This window comes from Anomaloglossus baeobatrachus, chromosome 1, assembly GCF_048569485.1.
Source record: "Anomaloglossus baeobatrachus isolate aAnoBae1 chromosome 1, aAnoBae1.hap1, whole genome shotgun sequence".
Taxonomy (NCBI): domain Eukaryota; kingdom Metazoa; phylum Chordata; class Amphibia; order Anura; family Aromobatidae; genus Anomaloglossus; species Anomaloglossus baeobatrachus.
Window position 1 is genome coordinate 605,869,723 of NC_134353.1, and position 22,992 is coordinate 605,892,714.

A 22,992-nucleotide genomic window follows, 5' to 3' on the forward strand; every position below is an offset into this window, starting at 1 on the left:
TAACTTCTTCGTTCATTTTCAATTATTTACTCAAACTTTAATTTGCTGATATCTATATGAAAAATAACAAACTGTGAAAAACAATAAACGAAAGCACCGATACCTAACAGTTCTATGGCTTTGTAAAACTATTGGCATTATAACATTTTTCAACTCAGTGCTGCTCACTGGGAGGCTGGTAGTCGACGGCGGCGGCGGCTACTATTCGCTCATCAAACATAGCGAGCCGCTTCACATCTAGGGCGTACCAGCCCTGTTCACACCAATGCCGGATGTAATTGACCACTTCTCCGACCTCCAGGTTGCGGCCTGGATGGCCAGTCGGGAGATGTTGCTCAATATCTCTCCGAGTGACAAACACATCTTCTGAGAGATCTGCTTCCCAGAGGAAACCCCATCCTTTCTCTGGGTTAACCCATCTGACGTACCCTCTGTGCCGCGGCCCACGGACACAGAATGTAGCCTTCCTTAGATACTCCTTCTCTTTCCTGGCTCGGGCAAGCATCTCTTGCCGTTGTTGTTTTTGCGTTGTCATCGCTGGCATCATCTGTTGCTGGTGTCGTTCCCAGTAGGGGCATCAGCGTCCGACTTCAGCTCCCTATCTGGCTCTGGCTTTATTTGGACTCTGGCGGCCCCAAGAGACATCAGGATGCCTCGCGGTAGCGGAACAGGTGGACTTCTTGGTTCGCTTCCGTGGCTGAAAACTGAAAAACTGACTGCTCCGCAGCTGGGGTTGCAGGGTCTGGGTGCTCCGCCTCTGAGGACGGGCCTGGTGAGGCGGCGGGGTCTGGTCTGGCCGGTGTCTTGATGACCACTGTCGTGACTGGAATGAGGGTCGTGGTTAGAATCTCCACAGCTGGGGCTTCTTGTAAAGGCACCGAAGGTTCCGCTGCCGGGATTGGTGTGGGTAGCTCGGCGTCCGCTAAGGACGGGGTAGATGACGATGGAGTGCTCACCGCGAGCAGGGGCGGCCCAGATCCCTCAGCCACTGTGGCCAGATTTGGGCAATCAGTAGGGACTGGGTAACCGCTTACCCTCTCTTCACGTGGGACTTCCATCTCATGGGCTCGCACCGCCATCGCCAGGCTCCTCATCTCTTCCCTCCAGTGGTTCCGTGTAAACAGGAACTGCGTCCATATTCTCCTGCACAGCTGCTCCGTCTCTTCCTCTATCCATGTCGCGGTCCCAGGGACAGCACATTCTGGGGACCAGTCTCGCTCCGCCATCTTGCCACTGCGTCGTCCAGGAACGTTATGGCAGAGTTCTAGCGTCCCTGTTCCACTTCCGCTGGGATTACATTCCAGCATGCCCCCTCGGTCTTTTCTCAGCACTCTTTCGCGCGCTGTGGCCCTCTCAGAACTTCCGGTTCCGGCCTCACACGCAAGACGAAGGGTGGGGCTTAGGCTTCACGCGATTTCTCAGAGAAGACAGCGTTTTGGCGCGAAATGGCGGAATTGGCGGGAAAAGGACTGTTGACTCGCAGTTTTCATCTTTTAAGGTGCACGTCACCCAGGTAAGTGGGTCCTGCTCGTATCCTGTTCGTGATGCCAGGTTTTTTGAGGTGTACCGCTTCCGTGTCAGCGGCCGAGCCGCTCGGATCCAGAACTGTGGTGGCTCGAGGGGTCTCCGGACCCGGGAGGGGGGTCGCGCGGACACTCGAAGTGAAGAGGGGGAATATGTACATGGGATTTGGAAGTTCATGACACCACCCATGGTGCATGGTAAGATGGAGTACCACCGCTGCTGTTGGGGTAACCCGGTGGTAGTGGTATGGCAGCAAGGTGTTTAACCCCTCCGTGGGTAGGGGGTTTTGCCCTGGGGGCCCGTTGATGGCAGTGAAGGTGGTTCCGTTGGGGAGGAAAGGGATTTCTGCGTACTCACTCAGTCCAAGAATACTGACACTGACAGCTTGTAAACCAGAATTCTGAGCACCGCTGCAGCAAGGAGGGAGCACGCTTGGATCCGTGTCATTGGTGTTGCTTGTTAGCCTGTGGCCTTTTCCATGGCACCTTGTTCACTATGTGGACCCTATAGTTTGGAACTAATCGGGTCCCACTCACCTGTATGGCCGACGGAGTGAGCTTGCTCTCAGGGTTCACGCTTGGGATTTTCTGGACTATGTGTGTGAAAGCCCTATCCCCTCGTTGCGCTAGTACCCCAATTTTGGAGCGGGTGAGGGATGAATCTTAAAGACTTCACCCCCGTCGGGTAAATTACCAGGACGCTTGAAGCTACTTCCCGTCCTAGGGTCCGCATACCCCGTCGTGCCCTGGCCCCTGCCTGGAGAGGGCTCAAGGCTGCCGGCTGCTCTCCTTGGCAATCCGTGCCCCTTGACACGATCCCCTGCGACCGGGTTTCCAGCTCCTACCAGGCCCAGACCAACGTCTGCCACCTAGTAATCTTCAGGAGCCCTGCTTCAAACCGGTGACCTGTCCCTCTGAGAGTCACCATTCCACACTCCTACTCCTTCCATTCCCTTTTCATTTCTCCTCTCACTTTTCACTTTCCCCTACCAACCCTCCAAATGGGCGGCCCTATTCCCTTCAGGCCCCCCAGTGGTGTGTCTGATGGGTGTGGTGCAAAGTGTTCCTAGGGTTTCAACTGGCCAAAGAACAGGGATCTGTAACCAAGGAGGATGCGGATACTGTCCAGAAGGGCAGATTACACAATACCCTGTGATGACCTGATAGGCTAGGGCATCACAGATGCAGATTCTAATGCCAGGATTCTCACCTATCAGACATTTATAGCATAGGCTTTTAACGATGATGACGACATGTGCACATGTTAAGTAATTGGTGAGTTTTTACCTCAGTATTTGTAAGACAAAACCAGAAGTGGGTGATAAATACAGAAGTGGTGCTGTGTGTCTATTATACTTTTCCTCTGATTGTCCCACTCCACGTTTTGCCTGCAAACACTGAGGTGAAATACTAAGAATGTGAATATGACCTTTCATGTTTTGTAAGCTTTCGAGCAGGACATCACTTCTTTTGTTTGACTTGTTGATTTATGTATTAGGCCTCATTTAGACATCCGTTTTTCATGTACGTGTTCTATCCATGTTTTTCTCAGAACACGTACATATCCAAGTTTGCGGCCTTGTTTGTGGGTCTGTGAAAAAACAAAATCACTGACAGCACACACTGTTATTTGTTTGCGGTCCATTTTTAATAGTATAATGGATAGGAGAACGTTTGCAACCTATGAAAATCTGATCCAAAACACAGAAAAAAAATCAGACTGTTTTTTGCATACCAGGAAAATTATTAACATCTGAATAGTGGTATAAGTAGAGTTCCCGGTGCAAGATTTGGCTTAGCCCCCCCTCATTACCACCCCCTCCGCATGTTGGTTAGATGAGATGTATGGCACCTTGTAGCTTTCTAAATCCTATAAAGACACATGTTGCCCTTCCACCCCATTATATAGTACCTAAGTTCCTTATCATGGGCATCTGTTAGGTATATTTGTTCACCATCCTAGTATATTTTTGTCTCCCATTGTGGGCCCATCCTAGTATACTGTATATGTCCCCCATCCTGGTATACATGTCCCCCATATGTATACAGTACATGTCCCCCATCCTGGGCCCATCCTAATATATATATAGTATGTCCCCATCCTGGTATATATGTCCCTCACTATGGTTTATATGTCCAACATCTTGGTATATACTGTATGTCTTCAATCCTGGTATATATGTCCCCCATCCTGGTATTTATGTCCCCATCTCGTGCTTCTTTCAGGTATATATGTCCCCCATCTTGGTACATACTGTACCTCATTCTGGGACTATCCTGGTATATACTGTATGTTCCCCATCTTGGCATATATGTCCCCCATCCTAGTATATATGTACCACATTGTGGTAAAAACTCATCGGATGCACATGCAGTTGATATAGGCGCTGGGGTTGGTGGGCTCTCTGTACCTCCGGTCGTGATCTTTGCAATCACGATCGTTATGCCCCTGCGTCTGAAAAAAACCTGACAAAGAGATGTCTTATATCGTTTGTACATGTACCCTCTTAATTACAAAGGGCTGCACAATATTATGGTGCTATATAAATTAAACTGATTATTATTTGAGTGAGAGGTTTTTTTTGCGGCCTTTGGGAATGGTTAAGAATGAAATGTTGCCCTTGAATCAGAAAAGATTGTGCACCTCTGTCCCTAGGGTCATTTACTGGTTGTATAGCAGAAACCTTTTCAGATGCATGCCCTGAATATACACAAAAATAAGGTTTGAACAAAGTATAAAAACAACAAAAAACAGCCAATGTAAACTGATGTAAACTTTTTCTCACTTTCTTTTTATCGATCCATAATGTGCATATTTTGAGACGTGTTTTAATCTGTTAATTCTGTCTTTGTACAGAACAGAAGTAGGATCTCTACTGGCAGATCAGGTATGTGTATTGCCATATTGTAAAATAATTTATAACCTTACTTACTTAATAACCCCCATACACCACCAGTAGCGCATACATAGTTTGCCTGTGGTTCATGCTTTTAGCTCTTGGTTCAGTATGTTTTCTTTTTTAAATTGTCTACCTATAAAGGTATAGAAATCTTAATTTAAAAAAAATACCTTTTTTTTTGGGCTATGTGCCCGCGCTGCGGAAAATGCGCGGATTTTGCCGCGGATTTCTCACGGAAAAGCCGCGGATTTTCCGAAAATCTGCAGCAGCGGCACTTCCCAGCCATTTCTATGGCTTTTTGGAAATGCTGTGCCCATGCTGCGGATTTTTCCGCGGCGGATTTGGTGCGGATTTTGATTCGGAAAAATCTGCAACATGTCAATTATTGTTGCGGATTTTGATCCGGATTTTGGCTTCAGAATTGTGGAAAAAAAAAAATCCGCACCAAAATCTGCGGCAATTCCGCGGTAAATCCGCGGTAAATCCGCACCTTTGAAAAGGTGCGGATTTTGCGGGAAAGCCGCGGATTTTCATGCAGAAAAATCCGCAGCAACATTCTCCCGTGGACACATAGCCTTAGGGTTTCACTTGCACATAGCTTCTGATGCGAAAGCATTGGAAGCAATATGCTAATGACCCTCTGCTGCGATCGTCAGCCGAGGATCATGCCACTGTGATCTGATCTTGTGATCGGGTCACAGCTGTGGAGAAGAAGGAGGGAGAACTTTTTCCCCATCTCCTCCGCTGCTGGTCTCTGCATACATTTCACTGCAGTCGGATGACATGTGAGTGCAGTGTGATGTTTCACACACTCCCATAGACTTGTATGGGGGTGTGTGAGCCGAGACTCGCTGCCAAACGCAGCATGCTGCGATTCATTCCGCATGCCAATATGGCATGAGAAATTGATCGCAGATGGCCACTGCCCCATAGTTTTGTACTGGTGCGAGTGCAGTCCGATGATTTATCGGATTGCACTCGTCCGTGCAAATCGTAAGTGGAACCGAGCCCTTACAGTTTCAGCAAAGTGGATGGAATTTATAGGAATCTCATGCCAACTGTGCTTTTTTTTTTAAGGCTAGCGCCACACATCCGTGCCTCCGGTACGTGTTTGGCATTTTTTTCACGTACCGGCGGCACGGAGACACGTTAAGCAATGCTACCCTATGGTAGCAGGCACACACACGTAAAACCACACGGAACGTGTGTCCGTGTGCGTTTGTACGTGTGTGCGATTTTGAAAGCGCTGACATGTCAGTGTTTTCTCCGGCAGCACGGGTGTCACACGGCCCGCACCCGTACCACACGGGTGTAGTGTGGATGCGGTCCCGTGTGACACGCGCCGGAGAAAACAAACATGTCAGTGAAAAAAAAACAAAACATTAACTCACCTTCTCCAGCCCTCCTGTCTCTGCCGCTGCTGCCTCTTGCTGCCGACCGCCGCTCATTATTCTCATTGAATATTCACTTCACTGCCTGGCAGCAGCAGCGGGGAGACGGGAGGGCTGGAGACCGAGGATCAGCACCACGGACAGCAGCGCGGACAGCAGGAAGGACCAGGTGAGTATAATAATTACCGATTCTACGTGTGCTATCGCGGATAGCACACGTAGAACACACGTGTCACGCACGTACCAGAGACACGTACTTACCTGCACGCAACACGCAGGGAAAATACGTGTCTCTCGGCACGTGCGTGAATTTCACGTGAGTGTGGCAGAAGCCTTAGACTGTGTTAAATGACCTGTGGTGCGAATTTGAAATCTGCAACATATCAATTTCTCTTGTGCACTGAGTTTTATGTGCTGATATTACGGATAAAAATTACATTAGATAGTGTTTTTATTGTCTTTCTGCTGCAGAAAAGCACTAAAAACACATGTACTCCATACATGACTATTAATAATGTTTTGTGAAAGCCTAATACCATGAAGTATGTCAAAAACACAATAAAAAAAGCATGTAAAAAAGCACTAAAAAAACGTAATAAAAAACTCAAGTAAAACCTAGCTTACCTAATAGGTGCAGACACTGCAGAAAATCTGCGACGTCAAAAACTCACCAAATTCTTATCGTGGGAACGTAGCGAGGGCCTACTTTTATTTTAAGTACAGGAATTTATGCATGTTTTCTATCTAATTATTTACTGTACCTGGCATACAGTATTTCACTGCCATAAACTGCCATTAGAGCGGTAATAAATGCTTGGCATACTGACAAATACACACAGACAAAATTTAATTTTTTTCATTTTTTTCTGCAAGTTTATCCCAGTTGTTGCACCAAATTTAGCAACAACAGTTCACCCTGTTTATTGCTTTTTAGTTGGGTTTCACTCTTGTTAATGCGTTTTTGCCGTGCAGTATTTCCAATGCATTTTTAGTGCAGAAATGTGTGATACCATACTTGAAAATTATGATTTTACATGTGATTTTTCAGGTTCCCCCTAGAAGTCTGTGGGGGGGCGGGTGAATGCACCAAAACACACTACGTTCCACAGCATTTTTTAAGGCATATTGTGCTGCATTTTCATTATGTGAGACCATAGCCTAAGGCGGGCTTTGCACGTTGCGACATCGCAAGCAGATGCTGCGATGTCGCACTCGACAGTCCCCGCCCCAGTCGCAGGTACGATATCTTGTGATAGATGGCGTAGCGAAAATTATCGCTACGCCAGCTTCACATGCACTCACCTGCCCTGCGACCGTCGCTCTGGCCGGCGACCCGCCTCCTTCCTAAGGGGGCGGGTCGTGCGGCATCATAGCGACGTCACACGGCAGGCGGCCAATAGCGGCGGAGGGACGGAGATGAGCAGGATGTAAACATCCCGCCCACCTCCTTCCTTCCATAGCCGCCGGCGGCAGGTAAGGTGATTTTCCTCGCTCCTGCGGCTTTACACACAGCGATGTGTGCTGCCGCAGGAGCGAGGAACTACATCGTACCTGTCGCAGCACCGGCATTATGAAAATGTCGGAGCCTGCAACGATGATACGATAGCGACGCTTTTGCGCTCGTTCATCGTATCATCTAGGATTTACACACTACGACATCGCAAGTGATGCCGGATGTGCGTCACTTTCGATTTGACCCCACCGACATCGCACTTGCGATGTCGTAGTGTGCAAAGCCGCCCTAACAGTTCAGGGTGATTAGCTTTTACCATATAGAACTGCCAGAATGATGTTACTCATTCATCTAATACTCCATCAGAAAAGTCTTAATGGTACTTTACACACTGCGACATCGCTAGCGATCTCATTAGCGATGTGAAATTCTGGATCGCAAGTGCGATCTTTTGAGATCTCACATGCGTTAAATGACCTATGTGCGCTCTCGAAAGATCGCACTTGCGATCCATAATTTCACATCGCTAATGAGATCGCTAGCAATGTCACAGTGTGTAAAGTATCCTTTAATGAATGGGCAAAAGACTGCATAGGACTGAAAAGCTCTAGTTTTGCGTTAAAAAATTTCTTCATGTAGATTGATCACGCCACCTGGATTATCTTCTTCATGTTACTCTTGTATTGCAGTTAGGATGTCATTTCTACGATGCCGATGATTATCATCCTGTGGAAAATAAAAAGAAGATGTCTCAGGGGATACCATTAAATGACCAGGTAATGCAATAAATAAATTAGAGTTTTATATTTCTTGTATGCAAATTTAGCAAGAATGTGAGACAAAATAAGTCTGTGCTCATGAAGTTGGTAATAGTGAGTGCTAACATTCAGTAAGGGTAAAGGCCGCTTTACACACTGCGATATCGGTACCGATATCGGCAGCGTACGAACCCACCCCCATCGGTTGTGCGACACGGGCCAATCGCTGCCCGTGTCGCACAACATTGCCCGGACCCGTCAAACGGACTTACCTTCCCTGTGACGTCGCTGTGACCGGCAATCCGCCTCCTTTCTAAGGGGCGGTTCGTTCAGCGTCACAGCGACGTCACAGCAGCGTCATTGAACCGCTGCCCAATAGAAGCAGAGGGGCGGAGATGAGCGGGACGTAACATCCTGCCCACCTCCTTCCTTCACATTGTGGCCGGGACGCAGGTAAGGTGAAGTTCCTCGTTTCTGCGGTGTCACATGGAGCGATGTGTGCTGCCACAGGAACGATGAACTACTTAGTTACTGCTGCAGTAACGATATTTGAGAATGGACCCCCATGTCACCGATGAGCGATTTTGCACGTTTTTGCGACGATGCAAAATCGCTCATAGGTGTCACACACAACGGCATCGCTAAAGCGACCGGATGTGCGTCACAAATTCCGTGACCCCAACGAGATTACTTGAGCGATGTCGTAGCGTGTAAAGCCCGCTTAAGGTGTGGTTAAAAAACACATCAGAACTACATCTGAAAATCCACATCCAGTTTTGTAAAGGTTTTCAGTGCAGCCGCAGCTTATGCAGGTAGCAGTATGCCCTGGCCTATCAGGTCGTCACAGGGTATTGTGCAACCTGCCCTTCTACACGGTATCCAATCCTCCTTGGTTAAAGGGGTTAACCGGCTTATTTTGACTTTTTTTTTATTATTACCCTATTGGGCTATATTGGGGCAGGTAAGTAGATAGAGACCACTTACCTGCCCTGCTGTCAGCCCATCTCCCCCGCCTCAGAGCAGTCATGTGACTGCTCCTGCCGCGATTTTGCTGCTTCCGCATGGGCAGGACCATGTTGACATGCAAATCTGGGAACAGCTTGTTGCCGCCCTGCTGGGCATGTACAGTGCGTGAGTCCCCGCCCCCCTTCTCTGCCCCCTCCCACACATTCCCCCGCACCACGTACTCTCCCCGCCCCCGGTGTCACCGCCAGCACCGGGCCCCCTGCTTACAGTGCTTAGGATAGCAGGAGTGCCCGTTCAGTCTGTGTCCCGCTCCCTGCCAGCCCCGCGGCTGCTCGCACTTCTCACAGTGCGTGCAGCCACGGAGATGATAAGCGCTGCTGGCAGGAGGTTAGATGAGATCATCTCCCTCTCTGCCGACGTCACCGCTGTCACTGCCTTCTATGCCCGCCGGGTTCTCACATCAAGTCTCGCAGGCAGCCGGAGACTGTCACTAGCGGTGACATCACGGGCTCTCGCGATACTGCTGAGAACGCGGCGGGCATAGAAGGCAGGGACAGCGCTGACGTCAGGAGAGCAGGAGATCGTCACTGCAGGTAATGATCTCAACTAACCTCCTGACAGCAGCACTCGTCATGCCCTGCAGTGACCTGGGCTGACCTATTGATGTTAGCTCAATTCACTGCATTGCTCTCCCAGCCAATGGGGAACATTCTGTTCTTCATTGACTGAGACATTGACTATGGTATGGATGTCGTGGGACCCCCTTATTGGATTACGCCTCACCCTGATTTTATTGTTCTTTTCAATAACTTGGTAAAAGAGGGAATGTTTTGGGGAGTGTTTTTTCAAATAAAACTTTTTTTGTTGTCTATTTTTTTTTTTAATACTGACTGGGTTCGTGATGTCGAGTATCTGATAGACGCGTGACATCACCCACTGTTGGGCTTGATGCCAGGTGACATTACACATCTGGCATCAACCCCGTTTATTACCCCGTTTGCCACCGCACCATGGCAATGGATGAGTTGGGGTGAAGCGCCAGGATTGGCACATCTATTGGACGCGCTACTTCTGGGGTGGCTGTAGCCTGCTATCTTTAGTCTGGGGAGTGTCCAATAACAGTGGACCTCCCTAGTCTGAGAATACCAGACCACAGCTGTCCGCTTTACCTTGGCTGGTGATCCAATTTGGGGGGGGACCCCACGTTTTTTGTTTTAAATTATTTATATAATTTAAAATAACAGCGTGAAGTGCCCTCTGTTTTGGATTACCAGCCAAGGTGAAGCTGCCAGCTGTGGTCTGCAGGCTGCAGCCGTCTGCTTTACCCTAGCTGGCTATCAAAAATAGGGGGAACCCCACTTCGTTTTTTTTTAATTATTTATTTTTTGGCTAAATACAAGGCTAAGCACCCTTTTGTGCCACATGAAAGTCACAAAAGGGTGCCAGCTTAGAATATGCAGGGAGGTGGGACATTATATAGGTCTTTCTCATCTATCTGTCTATCTATCTATCTATCTATTTATCTATCTATCTCATTCATTCATCCATCTATCTCTCTGTCTCTATATCTATCTATCTATCTATCTATCCATTTCTATATCTACTCATCTATTTATCTTTCTTGCTGCTTTTGTTTTTTGCGGTCCGTAAAAAAAGGGAAGGTGCACGGATGACACGGATGCATCCGTGAAAAAAACGGACCGTTTTTTTGCGGACCGCAAAAACGAAACGGTCATGTGAATGTAGCCTACATGTTTTCCCTATGGGGGTAGGGGTCGGTACAGAACGATGGGGGGGTCGGCACAGAGCGCCGTTTGTGTGTGTGTGGGAGGGGTTGCAGAGCCCGATGTGTATGGGGGGCGCAGAGCCCGATGTGTCTGGGGGGCGCAGAGCCCGATGTGTGTGGGGGGCGCAGAGCCCGATGTGTGTGTGGGGCGCAGAGCCCGATGTGGGGCTGTTATTTCCAATGCTAGAGTGATAACAAGTCAGGTGCTGGGGCAGAATACTGACAGGGAATGTGTGTGCAGGGGTCGGGCAGGGGGCAAGGCTGGACACTGAGGCCGGGCGGTGCCAGCTGTGACTGGGAGGTGTGGCACAGGAAGTTATCATGTTTGCTGGAGCTGAATGTAAACAAGGAGCTGCAGAGAATAAAGGGATAATTCAAGAGGAACAAAAGTTAGAAAACAAAAAATAACAATGTAGGGGTGTTTTATATGACAATACAGCACACATAAACTCAAAAATGTTTGGTAAGCTAATGTCGGACAACTCCTTTAAGGATCCTTGTCCTTGCTGTTGCTAAAATCAGAGCCAGTCAAAACCCTAGGAACACTTTACACCATACCCACCAGACACGCCATTGGGGGGCCTGAAAGGAATAGGGCTGCCCACTTGAGGGGTTGGTAGGGGAAAGTGAACAAGTGAGAGTAGTTGTTGTGTGTTGAAGGAGAAAGAGAGAGGAGGTCAGGAGCAGGGCTCCTTGAGTCTACTAGGTGGCAGACGTTGGTCTGGGCCTGGTAGGAGCTGGAACCCCGGTCACAGGAGATCGTGTCAAGGGGCACGGACTTGCCGAGGAGGGCAGCCGGCGGCCTTGAGCCATCTCTGGGCAGGGGCCAGGGCACGACAGGGTATGCGGACCCTAGGACGGGAAGTAGCTTCAAGTGTCCTGGTAATTTACCCGACGGGGGTGAAGACTTCAAGATTCATCCCTCACACACTCGAAAATCGGGGTACTAGCGCACCGATGGGATAGGACTTTCCCAAACACAATCAAGAAAATCCAAAGCGTGAACCCTGAGAGCAAGCTCACTCCGTTAGCCATATGGGTGAGCGGGACCCGATTAGTTCCAGACTATAGGTTCCAACAAGTGATAAGATGCCACGGAAAATGCCACAGGCTAACAAGCAACACCAAGGGCACGGATCCAAGTGTGCTCCCTCCTTGCTGTAGCGATGCTCAGAACTCTGGTTTACAAGCTGTCGGTGTCAGTGTTCTTGGACTGAGTGAGTACACAGAGACCCTTCCTTTTCCCAACGGCACCCCCCTGCACAACCACCGGGCCCCGGGGCACAAATCCTCTACCCACGCAGGGGTTAAACACCTTGCTGCCATACCACCGCCACCGGGCTCCACCACCAACAGCAGCGGTGGTATTCCATCTTACCACGCACCGTGGGTGGCGTCACGAACTTCTAACTCCCCTGTACATACCCCCCTTTTCAAACTCGAGTGACCGCGCGAACCCTCGTGTCCGGAGACCCCTCGAGCTATCGCGGTTCCGGATCTGAGCGGCTCGGCCGCTGACACGGGGGTGGTACAGCAGCATGGCATTTAGTGGTTAGCACTGCAGTCTTGTAGTGTTGGGGTTCAAATCCCACCAAAGACAATATTTGTTTGTGTGGTCTCCCCATGTTTGTGAGGGTTTCCTTCCAGACATGCTGACTGATAGGTAATTTAGATTGAGCCCCAATAGGGATGGTACTAATTAAGTGAGTAAAAAAAGTGCAGATTTTTAAGTGTTGTTTTTGATGCAGGTTTAACTGAATCGCTCCCACAACATCTGAATAGACCCTTATTAGTGATGAGTGAGCACTACCATGCTCTGGTATTCGTGACGAGCAGTCAACGCTCGGCGGACGGGCTCGGAAAAATGCTTGCGTTCCCCATTGAGTTTCATTATACTCAGCACACAAGTCGATCGCATCCGAGAGTCCGACTACTCGTTACTAGAGATTAGCAGATCCGTGGAAGTTCAGGTTCGGCGGGTTCAGCCACACTTTATACAAGTTCTCTTCTGGACACGGACTTGACCTGAACTTCATTGGAAGTCACTGATTGGACAGTTCAACTCTCCTCCCATATACAGCAGGCCATAAACAGAGCACTTCTGGTGAAAGAAAGGGGGGTATTTATTTTGTTGTACACTCTACATCCAATAGCGCTCATTTTATTCCCATTGCAACCCATTCAGACACTGCAAGCAGCTCTTACCATGCTTACCGGAGCACACTGATGCTCGCTCAAGTGGTCAGCATACATAAAGCACCCAAACTCCAAGCTCGAACACTGATTTTTTTGTAAAGTCTGTGCTCGGTAATAACACAGAGCTTTAACGCTTGTGTCCGCGCATCTCTACTTGTTACGAGTATCGAGAACCCAAGCATGGTTGTCCTTGCTCATCATTAGCCCTTATACCTCTGTCAGTCCCTAGAATGATTTTGGAGACTTTTTTAACTTTTTGTTTATATACTCTGCTGTTTTTGGGAAATAGCAGAGTTATCAGTTACCTAGGCTCCTCCTCTCCCGGTGTGACTAACAAAGGAAAATTAAGTTATTTCCTCTTGGCAACTGTTGGCTTCTAGTTATGGAGGTGTGCATGGAGCTACCACATCACCACTTACAGCACCACTCATCATAGTAAGCACACCCCAGCAGTTTGATAGCCGGCTGTGCAGTGCATGTGTGCAGAATGATCTGTGTCAAAGTGCCACTATAAGGGCTTGTTCACACGTAACTGCTGAATATTCTGCAGCGATTTGACAGCACATGTGCGCTTCAAATCGCTGCAGAAAGACTGCATAATGGATGCAGTGTTTCAGAAGAAAAAAAGCCGATTTCATGCGCTATGGCTGCTGCCCCCACCAGAGACAGAGTGGGAGCTGCATCCAAAGTGCACTAATTAATTGACATGCTGCTTTTATGAACGCACAGATTTGGGTAAAAATTTTAGCACCCAAATCGCTGCGTTCAAAAAAGCAACGTGCGCACGTGTCATGCACAATCTACATAGATTGTGCAGGGGACGCAGGACGCATGCATTTACGCTGCAGTGCAATACGCATGTAATTTCGCAACGTGCACACGAGCCCTAAGGGTGGGTGCACAGGACCTAAAGACACTGCGTCCTAGACACAGTGTCATCTCTCCTGTGGAGATGCGAGTGTTCTCAGCAGAATGCAGCTGCCCGTGCCCATGATCAGGATCAGTAATTTGGCTGTGTTCTCGCCTGTGTCAAGCATAAATTAACATGCTGCGGCTCAAGAAGCCACGCCGCAGATCGATTTACACTGTGGAGGAAAAAAGCGCGGTGTCCATGACATTTCTATGAGCCCGGAGTAACACTTGAGAGTGACTCACGTGTAATACGCGCAAGTCTCGCATTGCATCACCCGGCACAGCTGCACGCTCTACTGACAGGAGCGGGTTGACTGCATGTATTTCTATGCAGCTGAGATGCTTCTGTTCTGAGAGCAGCAGGCCGTGCCGGGTGATACAATGTGAGACTCGCACGTATTACACGTGAGTCACTCGCAAGTGTGACTCCGCCCTAAATTCCATCCACTGTGCTTTTACTGTATAAGGCTATGTGCACACTAGAAAGTGCCTTTTTCTTAAGAAAAACATGGACCCTCTTAAAGAATCCCGCATCCGCGGTAAAAAAAAGCACCAAAACCGCAATGAAATCCGCATGCGGTTTTACCGTGGTTTGCAGCGGATTTTGTGCGGATTTACCGTGGATTTTCCGCAAGTTGGTCCCCGCGGATTTTTACCATTATCTATGGCAAAAGCCGCAGGTACCTGCAGAAAAAAGAAGTGACATGCTCATTAATTCCGCAGCGGAACATTCGCGGGTAAATCCGCAGGTATAAAAAAACGCAGTGTGCGCACAGGGCCTAACGCAGCGTTTTGGACACAGTGAAAAGAAGGAGCATTAAAACCACTGCTAATCCTGATCATGTGCACGCACCCTACGAGTTGTGCCTGCACGATCACCACTGGGACACAATCATGGGAAGCTGATGATACTCACTGCAATATGATTATTGCAATGTCAAAATGTTGTATGTATATAAGAATTATATATAACGTAAATCATCATTTTGTCCTCCAAAACCAAGCCCTCACATACCTCTGACGGTGGAAGAGTAAAATAGTTATAGCTCTCAAAATACAGTGATGCAAAAGCAACTAGTGTTTAATTATTATTGCTTTTATTCTGCAAAAAAGAAAAAAACCTTATAAATCTGTTATCGCTGTATTCATACTAATCCAAAGAATAAAGGCCGCTTTACACGCTACGACATCGCTAAAGCGATCTCGTTGGGGTCACGGAATTTGTGACGCACATCCGGTCGCTTTAGCGATGTTGTTGCGTGTGACACCTATGAGCGATTTTGCATCGTCGCAAAAACGTGCAAAATCGCTCATCGGTGACATGGGGGTCCATTCTCGAATATCGTTGCTGCAGCAGTAACGATGTAGTTCGTCGTTCCTGCGGCAGCACACATCGCTCCGTATGACACCGCAGGAACGAGGAACCTCTCCTTACCTGCGTCCCGCCCGCAATGAGGAAGGAGGTGGGCGGGATGTTACGTCCCACTCATCTCCGCCCCTCCGCTTCTATTGGGCGGCCGCTTAGTGACGTCGCTGTGACGCCGCACGGACCACCCCCTTAGAAAGGAGGCGGTTCGCCGGTTACAGTGACATCGCTATGTAGGTAAGTAGTGTGACGGGTCTGGGCGATGTTGTGCGCCATGGGCAGCGATTTGCCCGTGTCGCACAACCGATGGGGGCAGGTACCCACGCTAGCGATATCGGTACCGATATCGCAGCATGTAAAGTGGCCTTTAGGCCTTGTGCACACGCTGGGTTTTTTTTACTGTGTTTTTGCGGCTTTTTTTATGCAGTTTTGGGTGCAGTTTGTGATCCTAAACTGCATGTATGACCTTCCTCAGCAAAGTCTATGAGAAATCCGAAAGGCTGTGCACACGTTGCTTCTTTTTTGCCTGCAGTTTTGGTTGCAAAAAAAAGAAGCAGCATGTCACTTCTTTTCTGCGTTTTTCCATGCGGTTTTCTATTGACAATGTTAAAAAGAACGCAGGGGCAAAAACGAGGCAAAAATGCACCGAAAATGCGGCAAAAACACATGCGGTTTTTTTGATTCGTTTTTTTTTTCCGGCCAGATGGGCGTTTTTTAGACAGAGGGTGCATTTTTCACTGGAGAAACAAAACTGCAATGTGCGCACATACCCTAAAAATATTTTATCGCTTTCATGAAAAACAAAAAATTTAAATCCTTTGTGAATTTCTAGCATTGTTCATTCTTCCTCTCAAAAATGGCAATACAATGTGATCAAAAAATGTTATATGACCCAAAATGGTACCAATAAAAATGTAAAAAATAAGCCCTCATACAGATCTGTTGGTGGAAAAATAAAAAAGTGATAACTCTAAAAATATGGGGATGCAATTTTTTAAAGCATTTTTAGTGTATAAAAGTAGTAAAACATAAAAAACTCTATAAGGCTATGTCCGCACTTTGCGTTGTCCTAGTTGCAGTTGTTGGCACAAATTGCTTTTGCCAAAGTTGCTTTTCACCATCAAAACGCGATAAATACGCATGTGTATTTACCGCGTTTTAGCCGCGTTTTTAGCGTGATTTACATGCTTTTCCATTGCTCAAACTTAGATGCGTTTTGATTACAAAGTACAAAGACTCTACTAAATAAAGTTTTAACATACAAACACTATGAAAAAAGGTGAAAAAAAAGAATACACACATAATTTATTTAATCATAACGAAAAGAGCGATATTTAATATAATTATAGCGGTTTTATAATAAATATGGATAAAATATCAATACATTTATATTTTTCTTAAATTTAATTGTCGGACTATGTGTGTTTGTAAAGGGACAGATCATTCTATTATTTTGATGTCAGAAAAGCATGCGTTTATGGAGTCCAAAACACATCGTTTCTGCAGCAAAAAAGCAGGTAAAACGCAGGAATTTTGATGTTGCTTGCTTTTTGCTACTTCTCATTGACTTCAATGTTAGCAAAACGCAGCAGAAATGACAAAAACAAATGACATGCTGCTCATACTGACCCGAAAAATAAAGCTGTCATGTTACTTAGATTGCACAATGAATGGCTTAAAATAAATAAATTGCTGAACAGCTGTTAATCTGTTCCTACATTCTGCCTCCAAAAATTGCAATATGGCTTGGTTCACATTTATCCAGTGCTCTAGGCTAAGCACTTCAGGATATTTATCTAAATATTAAAAAAATAGGATTCAGACAAAATTCCTGATGGAATATTCACTATAACAAAGAAGATGGAGTCACTTTGGGGTCGACTAGCATTCTAGGTGAGAAAAATTTCTGCATCAAATCTGCGGCATGCACACATAGTCTTTGGCTATCTGCGCATGTTGCGTTTTTTAATGCGTTTACGCATTTTGTTAAACTGCAGCGTAAACACATGCGTTCTGCGTCCCCAGCAAGGTCTATGAGAATTTAGCAAATTCCATGCCCACATTGTGTTTTTAAATGCAGCGTTTTGGATGCCAAATTTTTTACAAAATCGATGTGTTCTAAAAAGCAACATGTCACTTCTTTTGTGCGTTTTGGATGCTTTTCCTACTTTGTCTATGGCAGTGCAAGCATCCAGAACGCATGAATTCTGCATCCATTCTGCACTCAAAATACATCCAAAACACAGCTTTTCGCCTGCGTTTTGAAACGCACATGCAGTGACAAAACAGTGCAGAATATTTGTCATGGCAGAACGCAACGTGCGCACATAGCCTTAAGCTGTGTGTGCACGATGCGTTTTATCATGCGTTTACGCAGCGTTTTACACTGCAGCGTTTTACGTCCCCAGCAAAGTCTATCACAATTAGCAAATTCCATGCACACGTTGCGTTTTGAAACGCAGCGTTTTGGATGCCAAATATTTTACAAAATTGATGCGTTCTAAAAAGCAACATGTCACTTATTTTGTGCGTTTTGGTTGCTTTTCTCTTTGTCTGTGGGAGAGCAAGCATCCAGAATGCACGAATTCTGCATTCTAAATGCGTTTTGCATGCGTTTTGAAATGCACAAGAAGTGACAAAATGCTGCTTTTTATTTGTCACTTCAGAACGCAACGTGCGCACATACCCTAAGGCTATGTGTCCACGGGAGAATGTAGCTGCGGATTTTTCTGCATCAAAATCCGCAGCTTTCCCGCAAAATCCGCACCTTTTCAAAGGTGCGGATTTGCCGCGGATTTACCGCGGAATTGCTGCGGATTTGATGCGGATTTTGGTGCGGATTTTTTTTTTCCCAATTTTAAAGCCAAAATCCGGATGAAAATCTGCAACAATAATTGACATGTTGCAGATTTTTCCGGACCAAAATCCGCACGTAATCCGCTGCGGAAAAATCCGCAGCGTGGGCACAGCATTTCCAAAATGCCATAGAAATGGCTGGGAAGTACCTGTGCTGCAGATTTTCGGGAAATCCGCGGCTTTTCCGGGAGAAATCCGCTGCAAAATCCGCGCATTTTCCGCAGCGTGGACACATAGCCTTACAACAACACTAGCAGGGTAATTGATCTGGCCTCAGTGCATTGGCTTACGCTGGTTTCACATCAGCGTTTTCCTGCCGCACTCGCAGATCCGGCACATGGACAGTACAGTACATTAAAGTTCACTGGCAAGCTCCGGGCACATGCAGTCATGTGACCGGAGCATGTGACAGAATGTGACCGGGGCTTGCCGCACTGTCTTTGAACTGTATTTTACTGTATTGCCCTTATGCCGGTTCAGTGATTTCGGGTCAACTGGAAGTTGACGTGACATCACCGAATCCCAGAGGTCATGGAGCCTGGGGGGGTCACTATTGCAAAGTAGGGAACCAACTCTTTAAGGGTAAATTTGATCCCAGGTTTAAACTAGAATTACATGGGACCCCGGTTTATTATCGCCCAATCCCAAGAATAACCTTCAATCAGGCATAGGACTATTTTAATTATGATCATTACAATATTAATAATTTAATTATTATTAATATTGTAATGATCACAATAAAAGTTATTTTTTTATTATTAGTCACGTCTATTCTTCTCTTCCCCTTTTCCTTTATAACAAATCTAATTGGTGATGTACACGACATGTGAATGTAAATACGGGACGGAGGTACACTTATCTAACATATTGCTAATTCCTAGGCTCACTCACACCACCGTATAAATAGGACGAGTGCAAATTGAAAAGGTACTGCCCTTGGATCAATGATATTCACTGTGGCAGTGCGGATAAATGTTTTTTTGTCCGATTCGGCGTGAGAAAAAATCCCAGCATGTTGCCATTCAACTCTAACATCAGATGACACTCACTCATTCAAGTCTATAAATGTGAGAAGAAAATCGGATTCCATATGAAGCCATTTTTCTGGATGAGAATGGGACTGATTTTTTTATACTGTTATGTGACCCTAGACTTAAGGCTGCTTTACACACAACGATATCGCTAGCAATCTCGTTAGTGATGTGACACGCCCAGATTGTTGTTACGATTTGCCGAGATCGATCATAGGTCGTTTTGTAGCGGTCACACGTACACATCTCACAAACGATGCTACATCGTTCAGCGATATATTGTTTGACCAAGGCGGTCGTGTGGATGTTGTTCGTCGTTTGCAGGGTGTCAAACGCAGCAATATGTCTGCTGTGTTCCAAATGACGAACAATATTTTTAAACTGAACGATGTGTCAACAATCAACGATTTTCTCCCTATTTGCGATCGTTCGGAGTTGCACGTAGGTGTCACACGCAACGACGTCGCTAACGATGACAGAAGTGCGTCACGAAAACCGTGACCCCGGCGACATATCGGCAGAAAAATCGTAGCATGTAAAGCGGCCTTTACTCTTTGGCTTTGGTAGGTTCTGACTCAAAGACAATGATAACTCGTCCTTTCTTATTTAACGTACTCTTGTTAATTATATCCATTCTGGTAGTTGAGGTATGAAAAGGTAGAAACTGTATGTGATTCTTCTGCTGTGGATCAGTTCATACAGATGGTTCAGTTGCAAAGTATATGGAAATGCAAACAGAGCTTATGTGCCATGGAGCAAATAGTTCCAGGAGGTAGAAAAGATTGTTACCTACAACAATTAAAGGGGTTTTCTGGGCTGAGAAGTAGTCTGTAGTCACTCTTTGTGACTGAAAAATCATGTACGTTTGCGTTGGGAACACTGTGATAAGGCTGAGTTCACATTTCCTGTAGTCATCCGTTATCACTTATCACAGATCTGTTAGAGATCTGTTTGCAAAATGTTTTGCAAACACAACTTTTTTGTCCATTGTAAAATAACGGACGCCGGCATTTTTAACATGTGGAGTCTATGGACAATGGATCCGATAACGAACCGCTATTTATTGCCAATTTGTAACAGATCCATTGACAAACAATGGATCCATTACAAATACAAGTACAATATATCAATATCAATCCGTTAATGGATCTGTTGTCCATAGACTCCCAAACAAATCCGGCAGAAATCAGTTCCCCACCGGGACCATTCTAAAAGATGACTACAAGACATGTGAACATAGCCTTACCCTGTATTCTCCGTGCAAAAGAGTGTTCATTTGCCCACATGTATGTGATTTGTATAGTTGCAGTCACATGCCGACGAGACTCACCTATAATCCTCTCTATGTTCTATTAAAAGAAGATAGGAATCTAGTCAAAATATGATACAAATATGCAAACCACATATATTTGGGTGCATGACCACCCTTGTGCACGAGGAATACATAGAGTGCCTAAAATCGTCTCCTCTCGGGCCAGAAAAGCCATTAAACTATGCATTTTATTCCATAAAGACCTTAGGGGCACTTTGCACACTACGAGATCGCAGGTGCGATGTCGGTGGGGTCAAATCGAAAGTGACGCACATACGGCGTCGCTGTCGACATCGTAGTGTGTAAATCCTTTATGATACGATTAACGATCGCAAAAGCGTCGTAATCGTATCATTGGTGTAGCGTCGGTCATTTTCATTAATTGGGAAATACCGATGTTACGATGTTGTTCCTCGTTCCTGCGGCAACACACATCGCTGTGTGTGAAGCCACAGTAGCAAGGAACATCTCCTACCTGCATCCTGCGGCTCACGCCGGCTATGCGGAAGGAAGGAGGTGGGCGGGATGTTTACGTCCCGCTCATCTCCGCCCCTCCACTTCTATTGGCCGCCTGCTGTGTGACGTCGCTATGACGCCGCACGACCCGCCCCCTTAATAAGGAGGCGGTTCGCCGGCCAGAGCGACGTCGCAGGGCAGGTGAGTGCATGTGAAGCTGCCGTAGCAATAATGTTCGCTATGGCAGCTATCACCATGATATCGCAGCTGCGACGGGGGCGGGGACTATCTCGCTCGGCATCACAAGCATCGGCTTGCGATGTCGTAGTGTGCAGAGTGCCCCTTACTCTTAACAGCACAGTTGCATAGGTTGAAAAAAGACCTAGGTCCATCTAGTTCAACCTTCCTCCATGAAGTATATATACTGCTCACAAAAATAAAGGGAACACTTAAACAGCAAAATGGTACTTTAGTGTTCCCTTTATTTTTTTACCAGTATATTTTGTCATTAAATCAGTGTGGAGCAGAAATAAATAGTGTGTGTATATTGTCATGCTGGAGGTACTCAATTACTGTTGCTCAAATATCCTGTTTGTAAAGGGCAATAGAATTATATCAACAGGGATTTTCATGCGACAGCATTCATCCAGCTTTGTGCATTTCAAAACAATTTTTTATCAGTTTATTTAAAATTAAAAATGAGCAAATATACAATAGGACTTGATGAAATTGTATTACTGTTCTATTGTGTGGACAGCTCCTTAGCAAATCTACAATATCAATCAAAAGTTTGGAATAAACATTAATTTTTAAGTCTACATGGTCTCGGAGTTGTTTACAACAGAAGTGGGGGTCTGGGGGTAAGACCCCCAGGTGGGTTCATGTCAATGAGCCCTAAGCAAGGGTAACCAGGCACACCAGTTTTTGAGGTTATTGTGGTATGGGAATATGTCTTTGCATTTATATTATATCCCAAAAAATACAGCAGAACTCTGAAATGCCATAATATGTTAACATTGAATATATGAAATTGGAATTGCATTACTGCTATAGAAACTATGTTAAAAAATAGCGCACAAATTTCCAGTTCATAAAAGCCCAATAGCCAGTAACAAGGCGTACCCTTTGTTGGGACTTTAATCCTACATGCCTCCACTTGACTGAAAGCCTACAATTTTAAGGGCAGTCAGGATCCCACTCTAATAAAAAATGCCTCAGGCTGATAGGAAGAGTGCTCAGTTAGAAGGAAGTGTACTACAAATATAAAAAAAACTGACCAGCACTTATTGAATAAGACAAGTGTGAACAGGTGCAAACTGAGACAACTAGTCAATATAGTAAAAAAAAATTACCAATTTCATATATTCAATGCTTACATATAATAGCATTTCAGAGTGCAGCTGTTTTTTTTTGGTATATCTACTAATTGTCTCAGCTTGCACCTGTTCACACTTGTCTTACTCGGGAGGGCAGTTTTTGATATTTGCTATGTACATTAAGTTACCAAGAATAAAAATTACACAAATCATAACAAGACAAAAAACTGCATTTGCTTTTATCGGGTGGGGATCAATGTCAGGTTTACTGGAAAATAGATCTGGTTGGTATATATGTCTGTAGTGACCATGTGCTTGTTCATGAGATGGTGTTGTTGTACAAGCTATGACATCTGTAAGCGGGACACAGTAGTACAACATCAAATAATACAACCACAATGTAACAAATTAAACCTCACTACTGGACATCTGGGCTAATACCGAGCTCCTCTCCCAATCCAAACATCATCTTACCAAAGTTTTCTGAGGCATAGTCTTTTACCATAATGTCATGTCATGCATCCCTTCCAAATTAGAGATGATTTTTGAAAATTAGCAGTTCAACACTTTACCATATGGAATAGCACACCATCGTGGAGTCATAATTGTGATATCGCCAATGTTTAAGCTTTAATACAATAATGAGAATTCGAGCTGTTTACACAGCTTGCAGCACACCAGATTAAATTGCAGTCGTAGTTATTGAGACCTCAAGATTACCTGGTTCATCCCTCCTGTAAATATATATCTACCTACATACTATTGTTTAT

The 22,992-nt window shown here is 45.9% G+C and overlaps 1 protein-coding gene across 2 annotated transcripts in view; it reads left to right on the top strand.

Moving 5' to 3' along the window:
- IDNK (IDNK gluconokinase) overlaps positions 1–22,992 on the top strand; it is a 102,121-nt gene that overhangs the window by 4,973 nt on the left and 74,156 nt on the right. For both annotated transcript variants that reach the window (XR_012751654.1, XM_075340372.1), the window contains exons 2-3: positions 4,381–4,411; positions 7,957–8,043. Coding sequence is in view for 1 of the 2 variants with exons in the window: in XM_075340372.1 (XP_075196487.1) it covers positions 4,381–4,411; positions 7,957–8,043 (118 nt within the window). In the remaining variant the exon portion in view is untranslated. The remainder of the gene's footprint in view (positions 1–4,380; positions 4,412–7,956; positions 8,044–22,992) is intronic.